This window comes from Falco rusticolus, chromosome 5 (genome assembly GCF_015220075.1).
Source record: "Falco rusticolus isolate bFalRus1 chromosome 5, bFalRus1.pri, whole genome shotgun sequence".
Classification (NCBI taxonomy): Eukaryota; Metazoa; Chordata; class Aves; order Falconiformes; family Falconidae; genus Falco; species Falco rusticolus.
The window spans coordinates 61,901,836-61,914,515 of record NC_051191.1 but is presented as its reverse complement, the minus strand read 5'-3'; the positions used below and the strand labels follow the sequence as shown (position 1 = coordinate 61,914,515).

Below are 12,680 nucleotides of genomic sequence, written 5' to 3'. Positions count from 1 at the left end.
CTCTAGGGATGCATTGCACTCTGCTGCCTCATCCACAGGGCTGGACCTTGGCTTCACTTTAGCCAGAAGTACTGCATTCTCAGCACCCTTCTCAAAGAACTGCAGGCAGTTTGTAAAATAATGTGAAACTGTTATACTGTCTATTCTGCCTGCTACTTTCTTTCTATTTCTTTCTCTTTCACACGTCTTATAATTGTGATGACTTGGTTTTAGCCTGCAAATTTACCACTACAGAAACAGCATGCCAGGATCTTTCCTTCTGCAGAATCCTGAGCTGCTTTATCTACAAATCAGCTAATAATTCTGCACTCTTATTGTGCTAATAATCTTGATTCTTATTTCACAGTGAAAATTCTTCTGAGTATCTTCTCATTTTGCAGAAGATCTTTTTGACTGGAGAATGAGACATTGGAGAAGGAGTAATTCTTTTTAGTGTTTCCTTAGTTACCCTATATTTGGCTTTTAATGAGGTTCTTTCAGCTGTCACTGTTTTAACAGGGTACAAGACACAGTACTAGTGGCACTCTGTGGATGACATGAACATGGGCAATTTCCCATCTCTTGTGCATGGATCCACCTGCTTAAAAGTCGTCCAGGGACTGAATAAAACAATGGCATTTCGAAGTTTGTCTTACAAATGTTACAGACCATAGCAACAAACAAAGTTAAGATTCTTTAAATTAACTTTTAGTTAACTTAAATGATGTCTTATCATCTAAGCTAGTTACCTACTTTCTCTTTATAGTGAACAGAGAATGACAGGGACTTCCAGAGAGAAAAAATAATTTGTTAGACAGCTGTCAGGATAGTGAATATGTTGCAGGTTCTTCTCTATCTTCACTTTCTAGTGAAGGAACCTAAACAGTAAGCCCTCAATTAGATGTCTAACTTTTAAGCAGTTGAAGACTGAGATGTTAATCCAGAGTGCTTACTGTCCAGAGTACTTGAATGGCAGTTACAAAATTCTGTTCTTACAGACCCCGAACTTCAGTTAGCCCTTTCAAAAAGGTACCCTTATTCTACATCCCCAAACCCTAGATGACACAATGACAATTTCAGATATGAGACCCATCATACCTCTAATCTTAACCCTATTTCTAATCTAGTCCTAGCAAGTCCAGCATCAGGGAGGGATGCTTGCAGAGGAATTGGCCTTCACCCAATCTCACCAAGGCCAGGGTAACAATGCAAAATGGCTTTCTGGGACTCACAACTGTTTAACCCTTACAAAGGCATTCTTAATCTTACTCTAGCCTCTCTAGAACCAGAGAGGGGAAACTGCAGAGGAAATGTGGACATGTCACTGCCTCTTCCCACACAGTCCACTCACATCACTCAGCCCAGGACCTGGATGATGGTACATAAAAATCAGTACTAGTACCTTTTGTTCTCTGAACTCTAAAAATACTGTTAGTCTATTTGGTCCTGACCCAAGGATGGATATGTGCAGATAGATTTTAGGTGAGCCATCATCTCCTTCACACAGTGCCTCGTTCCACTTCACCATGAGTGGGGCTGTGGGCTGGGTAAGAAATTTCAGAAGTAACAATCTTCTATCCACCCTCTCTCATGAATGAGCCTCCCCTAGCTGGGTGATGGTAAGGTTCCTTTCCTTCCCTGAAAAATTCATCAAGACTGGGAAATGGTTGTCATTATCAGAAAAAAAAAAAAAAAAATCAGTCTCCAGCCCACTCAGAACAAGGTAAGATGGCAGCAAGGGACTGCATGAGTTCTTTTGGCAGCCTAGTGTCTCAGAACAAAATGACAATACCTGCTCTCAAATTGCTTTTAAGTGTTCACCTATTTGTGAGATTAATGAATAAAGGGTGAATCACATTGTGATAGTTCCCTGCACCTTGTGTAGAAGAAAATGCAGGAATAATATTGGGTACCCAGTCTATTAGATGAATGTAGAAATCGAGTTTGGACTTTCCTGTGGCTAAAATTGTAGAAACTTGGCTTCAGTAATACTTTCTTATAGAAGCAAAAAGTATAAATACTTCTTCAGGTGAAATCACACAGTTCTGGGCTCCCCAAGAGGGACTCCAGCCCCTGCTCCAGCACCTCCCTAACCTCTGGATGAGAGGAGACACTCCTGCTAATGCCCCCTTTTTTCCAGCTAACCTGAGACGCTGGAGAAGAGCTTTCCCTGCACAGTAAGGGATATGCAGAGAATCGTTTGGATTTTGCCTCTGATATTAAACTGCCATCTGTACTTACTGTGGCCAGTTTCTCAATCTCCGCTTCAGATGATCCAAGAGAAGCCAGTCCAATATCCTAAAGCAAGTAAGCAAGCAGGCAGTGTTACACTTGTGTGATTATTCAACCCAAGGGAGAGAAAGAGGGGAAGGGGGAGGACCACATAATTTCTAGCATGAATAGCATGAACTATTCATTGTTTTTGTCACCCAAAATGACCTTCCATGGCTTCCAGGATGCCTACCTCTCCCTGGCCCCCAGCTACATACCACTGGGAGCCACATTAGATGAGGGTTTAATCCTCAGCGTTCTCTGTGTAAAGTTAACCGTCTCTTGGCTTAATGCTGTACTATCCCTGGCAGACCTTTGCAGGGAGGCATGAGAAGGATGGACAGCAAGGTGGGTTTTATCTTTACCTTTCTGTCTCTCACTCTCTTTCTGACAGACCCATGCAGGATGGATTCTGTTTGCTCTCTTCTGTGCTCCCTGTCAATTTTTCTTTTCACAATAGGAGTCTGTAGATGTCTCTTCATAACTACCATGGGAGCCATATCATAGAGCAAACAAAATTAGAGCATTTTCACCATTCATAGTCTCATGTTGAATGGAATGGAAAAGAATTTTCATGGGATGAATTTCAACTGTGAAAATGTTTTGTAAAAAAAAGTAGGGAAATGTGAAAATTAATTTAATGTGAGCCCATGTTGTGTAGTCTGTGTTATAGACAGGGAAAAGGGGAAAGCTGAAAGTCTTGAAATTGCTGTAATCTCTTATTTCTCATGTGTCTTCAGTTCTAGTATTGAACTGAAGAGGTTTCTTCCAGAATAAATTATAGACCACTAGGATATTTTAAGTACTACTCATCTGAATCTAAAAGTAGCCAATATTTGTGACCAAAATGGAAACCGGCATGTATCCAAGTTGATACAACTGAAAACCACATGATATGAGGTGAACTGGCATTCTTTTTAAGGTATTCTGACAGGGACCTAACATCATGTAACCCCTGTGCCCTTATTGCCACTTTCCACACTGGCCACTGATTGATAAGCCTGGAATATGAGTTATCTTCTTCCCTCTGCTATGGTTTTGAGGCACATTCATAGTTCTGAAGTCTTTAATTATGTGAGGTCATTGAGTTCATTTGGGTCTGACACTGACTGCTCATACCAAATAGCCTCTTATTACACAAAGAAGCCCTGTTTGCTTTCTGGAGCCTCCTTACCAGCGTGAGCAATGCTGTGAGAATCTGGTAAGTTGTAAAAGGAAAAACAACTCTAATGAATGACATGGTGATGGACACAATTAAAGTATCGTGTGAGATAAAAATGTACATCCAGAGACAGAACCAGCCTGGGGGCTGGATGGCTGCTGCTGGTTAGGTTCATGTGGCGCAGGACAGAAAGCCAGGGGAACAGCGTAGTCAGTACAACCCAAACATGCAGCACCGCAGAGGCTCCACTGGCATCCTTCTGCAGACTGACGCAGCCCTCCCACAGAGAAGTCCCACAAGCACTGCCTGCCCTTCCTTTTACACAATGTCCATTGCTACCACTCTCTTGGAGTAAACGTCTCCTGGAACACTGCTAGCCCACCATCCCTGGAGGTTGCGACTCAGGCACAATCAAGACTTAAAATACCGTTTTAAGCGCAGTGAGCTGCATGCCTTTGATGCACATCTAGCCCACTAACCAGAGTGGCCAGTTAAACAGTCAGAACAAGCTTCTTACCTGTGAGAACTGGGCAAACTCCTTGTCAGCTAGCATGGGAACATGACCCAGTAACTCATGGCAGCAGTCTCTGGAAAACAAGGGACTTTCATGTTTAATAAAGGTTGCTTTTCTTGCCCTACATGTATTTCCCATGAAGGGCTTTAGCTGATAGACCTCCAAGCGTGAGGGCTGCTCCACAGTAGCTGCCTCCATACCTGGCTCTGCAGGGAGCCTTCCCTACTGCTGCAGAAGGCCAGCTGCCCCCCTCTATGCTGGCTATTGTCTCACTTGGGATGGCACGGGCACTGGTCTCCTATGTCACAACATCTTTGAAAGGCCTCTGTTTTGTCCCAGCATACAACAAAAGCATCTGTGCAGACTTGTAATTTCTCATGAAATGTAATTGCTGCTGTCTGGCCAGCACTTACTGGGAGACTTTCACAGCAGGGAATCAAACCCCAGCAGATGGTAACTGAATGCAGGATGAAAAGATGAAACCAGATATTCTCCAGTCTTTTCCTACCCCAGACGACTTTGCAAGAGAGACAGAGGCCCACACCCTCTCATGCATGACTGCCCCCTCTAATTCTGCAGCTACCAGTTTCTCAAATTGTTTCATTCTGTGGACTACTGGATAAAGCTCCAGCGCCATACCCAAGAGAATATCCCAAACACATTCAGAAGCATGGGACTGTGCCAAGGCATCAAACTTACGGTTCTGGGGAATGCATAGGAGAAGAGAAATGCCTTATATACTGTGTGCTTTGGAAGACACGAAATGCCAGGCTGGCAAGGAAGTCACGAGCGGACAGCAGACCTGCAGCTGGTCTCAGCTGGAAACCTGTTCTCTCTGCAAAAGGAAGTGAGGCCAAATTTAGGCATTTCTGGGGTTAACTAGATGGCACACTTAGGTAATTAGGTAATTGGTTAATTACAGGTAAGCCCTTTCAGAGGACCTTTCCAGCTCTGTTGCAGGAGCTCCCTCCACCTAAGTACAGTAGCAACATCCTGGCTTATCATTGTTTACATGACCTTGTACTGCTGTGGATCCAATTACTGCACCATCACAGCACCTAGCCATTCATCCTACACATCTTCACACAGCAATGATATGAGTTATGGGAATACTGCCTACCCCAGTTTACAATTTTAGCACATTTACACACATTATCTACTATGTCTTGCATGTCAGTGATGTGTCTGAGGTCACATAATGATCCTTATGATCAAGCAGGGGACAGAACCTGCATTTTCAGTCCTGGCTTGTCTATGAATTCTGGGGTTCTCTCTTGCATTTCCTGTACAGCATATGTAAAAGAAAACCAGGAGTTAGATAAGGGATACACCCCACCCCTACCCTTGTCTGAGAGCACCTGGCTGTTCCCTGATGCTAGATTACTGCTTAGCCCCCTCCTGCAGACTTTCTTATTCCCCACACTGAAACCCCCAGTACTTAGTACTGCTGAAGACAGAAACAGGTGCGCTGAATGTCTGCTCCAGTCTAGCTGGTTCTTCTGTTCCTCAGTAGGCCTACTTCAACATACCCTAGGGTATGTTCAAATTCATTTCCCTTTGTCAGTGCATGCTCCGCATGTGTAAACTATCTCAGCACTGGCAAAACCTGCTATCAATTCTATCTTTCTGCCTGGACTTCATTAGAATGGGAACATGCAGGAGAAAGAGCAAACAGGTCCTATCAGAGGTAAGGGTGCTGGAATTTGGCCCTTAACCATTTACACATCAGAACTTCCATCAGTGCTTTCACATATTTTTCTGTTCTGTTTTTCTTTCTTTTTTTCACCATTATGTTTGCCTAGAACTAACTATAGAGCTTCCCAGTGATGTGACCATACATGTTTTGCTTTGAATATATCTATAGAACAGGACAGAAAAATTAAATACTTTTGCACCATGTTTTCAACTCATGCAATCAGTGTTACCCCAGGACCCGCTGCATTACTACAAAAGGTCTGTGAGAGACAACTAACAAAATAACCAGTCCTATGGTCAGTAGAATACAAAATCTACATTTCCATGGGAAACACGTTGGTGGTCTGCAAAGCTAAGAAAATTGAAAATCACTGCTTTAAAGGAGAGCCAGTGATAATCCTTTTGAAGTCCTATATTCAAAATCTGTGTTGCATTCTCAGCTCCCATAAATGACATTTCATCTTCTTTAAAGTATAAAACTACATTTAAAAAAAAAATCAGAAATTGCTTTATTCTCCCTTCTCTATCCATATTCTATTGTGTCATGAGGCCTGGAAGCTAATTTATTTTATGTAAACAAACAACAAAATCCCACCCAGAAACCAGGCCATTTATAAGATTTGTTTTGGTTTGGTTTTTAGTGTTTCTTCCAACATTTTCTTGTCTTTCTCTTTTGGCTATTAGCACTTTTCTCATTTAAAAAAGAGCGAGAAAGAGAAGAAAAGAGGGGGGTGGGGGAAGGCTTCACTGGAAGAATTGGAACTGACAAAACATTTGAAGCTGTACAGGGCAAAAAAAGAATGGACAGCAAGGAATGATTCTACCTGACAATGTGAGGAACTAAGTGATTAGTCTAGATTACAGGGGTTCTCAAACTTTTTAAACAGGGGGCCGGTGCACAGATGAAGTGGCAGGCAGTCATCTGCGGCTGCTTGGTTTTCCCCCCCCAACCCCCGGCGGGGGTGGGGGGGCATAGTTTGAGGACCCCTGGTCTAGAAGATCTAGAAGATACCATTTGCCATGGTTATCTTCTATTGCTCCACTGAATTCAAAGGCAATAGGTACAGAACTGCCTCAAAGCTGAAGAGAAATCAAATGTATCGAGATTATTTCTTTATGTTGAGGAAGCAGGGTGTTTGGGGGAATAGGGAGACCATCAGCTATGTCTCCTTGGGCACTGGCCAGGAGCTGGCACAAGGGCACTCCCTTGCTGCTGCAGCCATACTAAGACAACCCAGAGGAATGTGAAAATCTCAGAATCTGGTCATCTCTGGGCTAAATTCTGAGTCTGAGTGAAGTGAAAACTGCACCAGCTGAAAAATATATCAGACGAGAACCAAGCCCTAAGTAACTCAGTTTTGGAACGACTATGAAAAAGTCTAGGGCAATTTATATTGCTTTAGCATCCATGTTGGAGGAGCAGAGGGGAAAATGGAAATTACAGCTCAAGTTCCCTGAGATGCCCTTTTAAATATAGGCCAGTGAAGCAGACAGTCTGCTGATGGAACAGACTTGGCCATCTGCCTTGAAAAGACATAGGGAAAAGTTTTCTGCTGAAGGTAGTATCTGCAAAATCTGAACTTCTATTTTGTTACTGCACAATAAAACCAGCAATCAGTAGAGAACTGGGGGTGTGGCTGATTGGACATGCTGCCCAAAGATCTCTGAAATCAAAATTAGTTAAAGGGAAGGTCTTGAGCAGTTGACCTAAAGTGATCTGTAAGTCTTAATTCTTGGCCTAAAAAACTCATGTATACAGGCCTGTGCATTGTAGTGTAAGCTTGCTTGAGTTCATTGCTGTAATTTCTTCCAGCTGTGGAGGACAATGAATGCCTAAATCCAAACATCTTTCCTAGAAAGAAAGATATGCCTAGGTTCATCTAGTTAACTGTTTAGAAAACCATTTACTAAATGGTCACATGGTTAACCATTTAAATTCCCTTTAAGTAATTATAAAGTACTTATGATGTAGAATTCATTTCTGTTCAAACCAGCTTCACTAGCAGGCCAGCTAACACTAGACAGATCTTGTAGTTCAACTTGTATTGAAGTCAAAAAGAATTGCTTGCTTGAGTTCACAGATACTGCTGAGCAAAAGAGAAGGTGGAAGTTTATCTGGCTGTGAGTGCTGGTTATAACATGATCACTTTCTCTCCAGAAGATTCCTCTCTTTCTCTCTCTCCATCCCTACAGTTTATTATATTCAAAGCTGTGCCAGGAGAGGTTTAGACTGGATATCAGGAAGCTTTTCTTCACCAAGAAGGTGATCAGACACTGGAACCAGCCTCCTAGAGAGGTGGTCGATGCCCCAAGCCTTTCAGTGTTTAAGAGGCATTTGGACAATGCCCTTAATAACATACTTCAGCTTTTGGTCAGCCCTGTATTGGTCAGGCAGTTGGACTAGATGATCGTTGTAGGTCCCTTCCAACTGAAATAGTCTGGTCTGTTCTTTTCCTGATCTATGCTATATAAAGACTTATCATCACACATGCTAAAGAATGGTCCAGTCCATAGAGGCACTATTTAGCAAAGGTACACGCTGGGATTTGTGTCCTAAATGAGATAGTGGCACAGTCTGGGGCTCACCCAAAACTAAGCAGTGACAGGACGAACTGCACTATGCATCTCCACATAGGCTGTAGTTGAAACACATCCACTATAGAATTTTGGGACACACATCACAGCCTATAGTTTGATTGAGGTTTGGTTGGCTGACCACTGCACGCCTGTAACACAGGAAAGAGCCTAAGTACACAATTGATTGATGATTTGTGAGGAGCAAAAATTCTGGCTTTATTGATGCTAGTGGTAAAAGATACTCAAATAATAAATCAGAAGAACTCTTTATGAATCATACCCCTCACCCAGTGGCTGCTTGGCATGAGGCTGCCTTTAACACAGATTTTACAGACCTTGCAGATGCTTCTGACTCAGTCTGAGTTTGTTACAAAGGGACCTTTGTATAATAATGTCAATCTTCATACTATTATTCTATAAGGAATTCTGCATAATGAAATGACCCTTATTAGAGGGAATCATTGAAGATAAGTAAGACATTAGTTCAAAGCCCCATATAATGGGACTAAAATAGCTTACTCTTAATTGTGTCTAGCTGTAAACACAGTTCTTTTGAACAAACTTTGTTCCATCTATGCATCATCTTTTAAAAAGCCTGTAGGCTAAACTAATCCAGGTTTTCTCTACAGTTTAAAGGGGGTAGGACTAGCTTTCCTGAGAGCCATTCTTTCCAGTTCCCTTAGACACCCATTCCAGGATGGAATAAAATGCCTCTGAAGTGCCTGAACTCATACCCAGTCAGAACAGTTCAGACAATTAGATTGCAGTAGACATCCAGTGTTTATAGCAGATGAGTTGAAACTCACTGTGAACATCTTCCCAACTATTATTAGCAGAATTTTCAGAATTACTATTTTTACTGCCCTTTTTTTTATATTTTTTTTTTTAATTTTTTTTTTTATTGCTTAGGACAATCTGTATGGCATGGAGAAAATTTAGAACCAGAGCCTACAAAAGATGTGAGCAGGGCCAGACTCCAGGCAATCAAATCCTGTCAACCAACATAAGTAGTATAAAGAGTATTATGACAGGACATTCTTACATTATCCTAGATTCTTCCACTTTGAAATCACCTGTTCATTTAAAGAATACAAATATCTGTGATAATCAAATCAGCATCACATGATTTCTGGCACTCCCTGCTGTCAGTTACCATGTAAATGCCATAAGGTGAAATCAACTACTTCATGGGAAAAAATATTTATCAGCCCAGTTTCTATAGGAGGGAAGTAAGATGGATAGTTAATAGAAGAGAAAATAGATCAGAAACTGTATAATGCATGCACAGAAAAATTCCTACAGCTGGAGGTGATGGTGCGCATGAGAGATGCTTTCCATATGCCACCCCTCCATTCCCTTACACTAAAGAAAGATACAATAAAAACTTTATCATCAAACAGCATAATCTTCCCTAAAAATGTCATTGTCTTAGAAAACTTCAGCAACAGAAAGCTTATTCAAACTTACTAGTGTCACCTACTGATACATGGAGCAGGTTATTTAATTTCCTTAATATTGTATTTAAATTCAATTTGTTTGAAGTTAAGCCATACTTTTTATTATTTATTTCATTATAGTCATCAACTGCCCTCCTCTCACTGGCACATCTCCTTGTCACTGGGAAGGAGCAAGGAGGCATTAAGGACCACCTATCTTTAGTCATTCTTGATAACAGTAGGAAATCATCTGGTTGACATAAAGTGCGTGGCCTTGGGAATCTGTGCAGCCTGTGGCCTCATAAAAATAACGCAGGACCCTTCCATAAAAATAATGCAGGTCCCCTTGCTAGTCAGCCCCCAGGTAACAGTAGTTAGGTCAGCCTAGCGCTATTAAGTGTCCTTTCATCTAAGGCTATATCTTCATGCGTTTACAGACTAGCACCACAGCCTTTCTGCTATCCTGTCAGCCACACGGTAGGTACCAAACTTTAGTGGGACCACTAAAGAAAGAAGCAGCACTGTTTCAAGGCTGACAGACTAGCAGGACCTCCTGAGGATCATTCCCTCTATCACATATTGCCATCCTGTCTCAGGCATCAGAAAAAAAAGGGACTTGAGAGGTATGTACCTGTACTTGGGTTTGGGACTTAGAAGCAGCATAGCTATAGAAGCATTAAATACAGACAAACCCACAGAACACCTGCATGTGGAAATCTTGCTGGGTAGTGTACTGCAGCAGCTGTACTGCCACTAGTATTGGAGCTAGCTAGTCAGTGCTACACCAACTGCAGCCACTCACAGAAGAAACATAAACTTACAGTTCGGTCCCTAGATATGCCTGGTATTAATGCCCTGTGTTACAGCTCATCTTGCACAAGGGAACTCTACAGCTAATCAGCTCTGCTCATCAGCTTGGGTCCTACAAGATGGTTTGTGTGTGTACGTGTTGTACAAACATGTCCGGGAAACGCTAGAATAAACTGTGGTTCATAATAACTGACCTTTTAAAAATCTGGAGACGTCCTGAAGCTGAGGTATGTTATCCTCTTGGTAGCCACAGTGTTTCTCCAGCTGCTGGAAAGCATCCAGGTACTGTGTACAAGCATGAGTAGGGTAAAGGCTTCTCAGCTTCCTGTAGACTTCCCTCCTGAAAAGCAAAAAGCCATATAGCATGACCCACCTCAATAAAGCAGTAGTTATCTGCCCTATCTACACATCTACAGAGAGACATAAACCCCCAGCACAGGCAACCTAAAAACCTGAACTCAGGACACCTGGTGCTTGGAAGCTGGTGCCTGGGTAGTGGAGGAAAGCATAAGGGGCGTTGTTTCATTTTTCCTTCAGAAGGTGGGTTCTGTTCAGCAAATCTGTTTTATCCCTTCCTACACCCTCCTTTAATGTACCAAGACTCTAATCCTGATTCAGAATTGCTTAGGTGTAAGGGTGTTGGAGGTGCCAGAGAAATCCCAGGGAGAAAGCTACAGCTGTGGCCCTCTCTATGTTGTGCAGTTTAAGGATGGAATGAGCCAGGTATTCACTCCCTCTCTATGTTGGGGTACAACTTGAAATACTCGTCCCTCCACCTCCATGCTGAAGCCTCCCTCACTTATATTTGGCTCTTACAAACCTCCTACTAAAAAAGTACGTTTTCTGATACTGAAGAGTAATATCTGGACAGGCAAAGGGGTTTATACTGTTGCACTTCAAAATGCCTGGCATGGGCCATGTATTTGAAAGACATGCCAACTTCTTGAAACATTTATCCCATTGTACAAAAAGAGACCAGCTGAAGAAAAGAATATATATAACCAGGTTCAGACACGGGCTTCAAGCTTCTCCTAAACTTGATGGTGCTTGGATTTAGAGCTGTGGTTTGTAATATATTTAGCTGTTGCAAAATAAGTAAGTGGTAATAGGATGGCAAAGAACTTATAGAAATGGTTATTTTTGTTCAGACATGGCCCTAGGGTGTTAAAAATTTTATAAACATTGTTTTATGAAAATTGAGATCATTCTTGGAAATGCTGGCTACGGAAAATGACCTTTTGTTGTTTTTGTATTGTTGTTTGTTGGGGGTTTTTTTTTGTGATGCTATTGTTGCTATGGAGGTGATAGCCAGTCCCTGGTAATGGCTCTCTTCATTTGTATGAATGTCTTACACAGTGTGGGAGTAATGAACCAGAATGAAGGGGGTGAGAAAAACCTTAGGAGGAAAAAAAAAACCTAAAAGAACAGAAGGAAACAGTGGCTGCTGTCACTATTGCAAAAGCCACAGGAGACTGGGCCATTTCCATAGAAGAATTAGGAAAAAATGAGGAGGACTAGAGTTCAAGTGTTGTCCTGGCTTATTTCCCCAAAGAATACTACTGACTTCAGTGGGATTGCATAGGATCTGAACCAGTACACAGTTCATCCCCTGACGGGAGTCTAGAGAGAGCAGGCTTGTTTACACTTTTGTACATATAGTCTCTTATCAAAGTATCATTCTACTGTGTGTCCTAACATTGATGGCCACAGAAACATAGGCAATGCCTGAGACTAGTGATGAATTACCCAAAACTAAGAGTCCCTCCTCTTTAAGTACCTCTAAGGCAATCATCTCAGTTCACTCCAAGATCAATAATAGATCAGCAGATATTTCCAGACAACAATTTATCTTGCCTTAACGTAGTGCCTCAAATAGGTATAATGTCTCACTGTATGAAGGTGCTATCACTGAAAGGACCATTAAGCTGCTACTTGGTGGTACTTCAGTCCAGAGATGGAAAGAAAGACTGCTGAAAGCATGGTCAATAGAATACTCTAGAAAGGTGCCTCACAATGAATGATGGAGCCAGCTACTTGAAAGATTTTAAAGGCAATGACCTTATTTGACATAAATATCCTTCTTTTGGAAAGAAAGTGGCACTATTCAGCTTTATTATGAAGATGTGGCAGGTGCATCCCCATAATTTTCTCCTAGATTCTCCCTTTTTCTTATGTAGCTTTTATCCATAAGACATCTTTTATAACTCCTTAATTTCAGGGCCTTCCAAGAAGCCTG

At 41.9% G+C, this 12,680-nt stretch overlaps 1 protein-coding gene across 7 annotated transcripts in view; it reads right to left on the bottom strand.

Annotated features, from left to right (window-relative positions):
* The window catches only part of LOC119148294 (tyrosine 3-monooxygenase-like), a 52,566-nt gene that overhangs the window by 28,597 nt on the left and 11,289 nt on the right, over positions 1-12,680 (bottom strand). For all 7 annotated transcript variants that reach the window (XR_005104355.1, XR_005104357.1, XR_005104356.1 and 4 more), the window contains 4 exons: positions 10,639-10,784; positions 4,626-4,761; positions 3,930-3,999; positions 2,221-2,277 (listed from right to left, as the gene is read on the bottom strand). Coding sequence is in view for 3 of the 7 variants with exons in the window: in XM_037388269.1 (XP_037244166.1) it covers positions 2,221-2,277; positions 3,930-3,999; positions 4,626-4,761; positions 10,639-10,784 (409 nt within the window). In the remaining 4 variants the exon portion in view is untranslated. The remainder of the gene's footprint in view (positions 1-2,220; positions 2,278-3,929; positions 4,000-4,625; positions 4,762-10,638; positions 10,785-12,680) is intronic.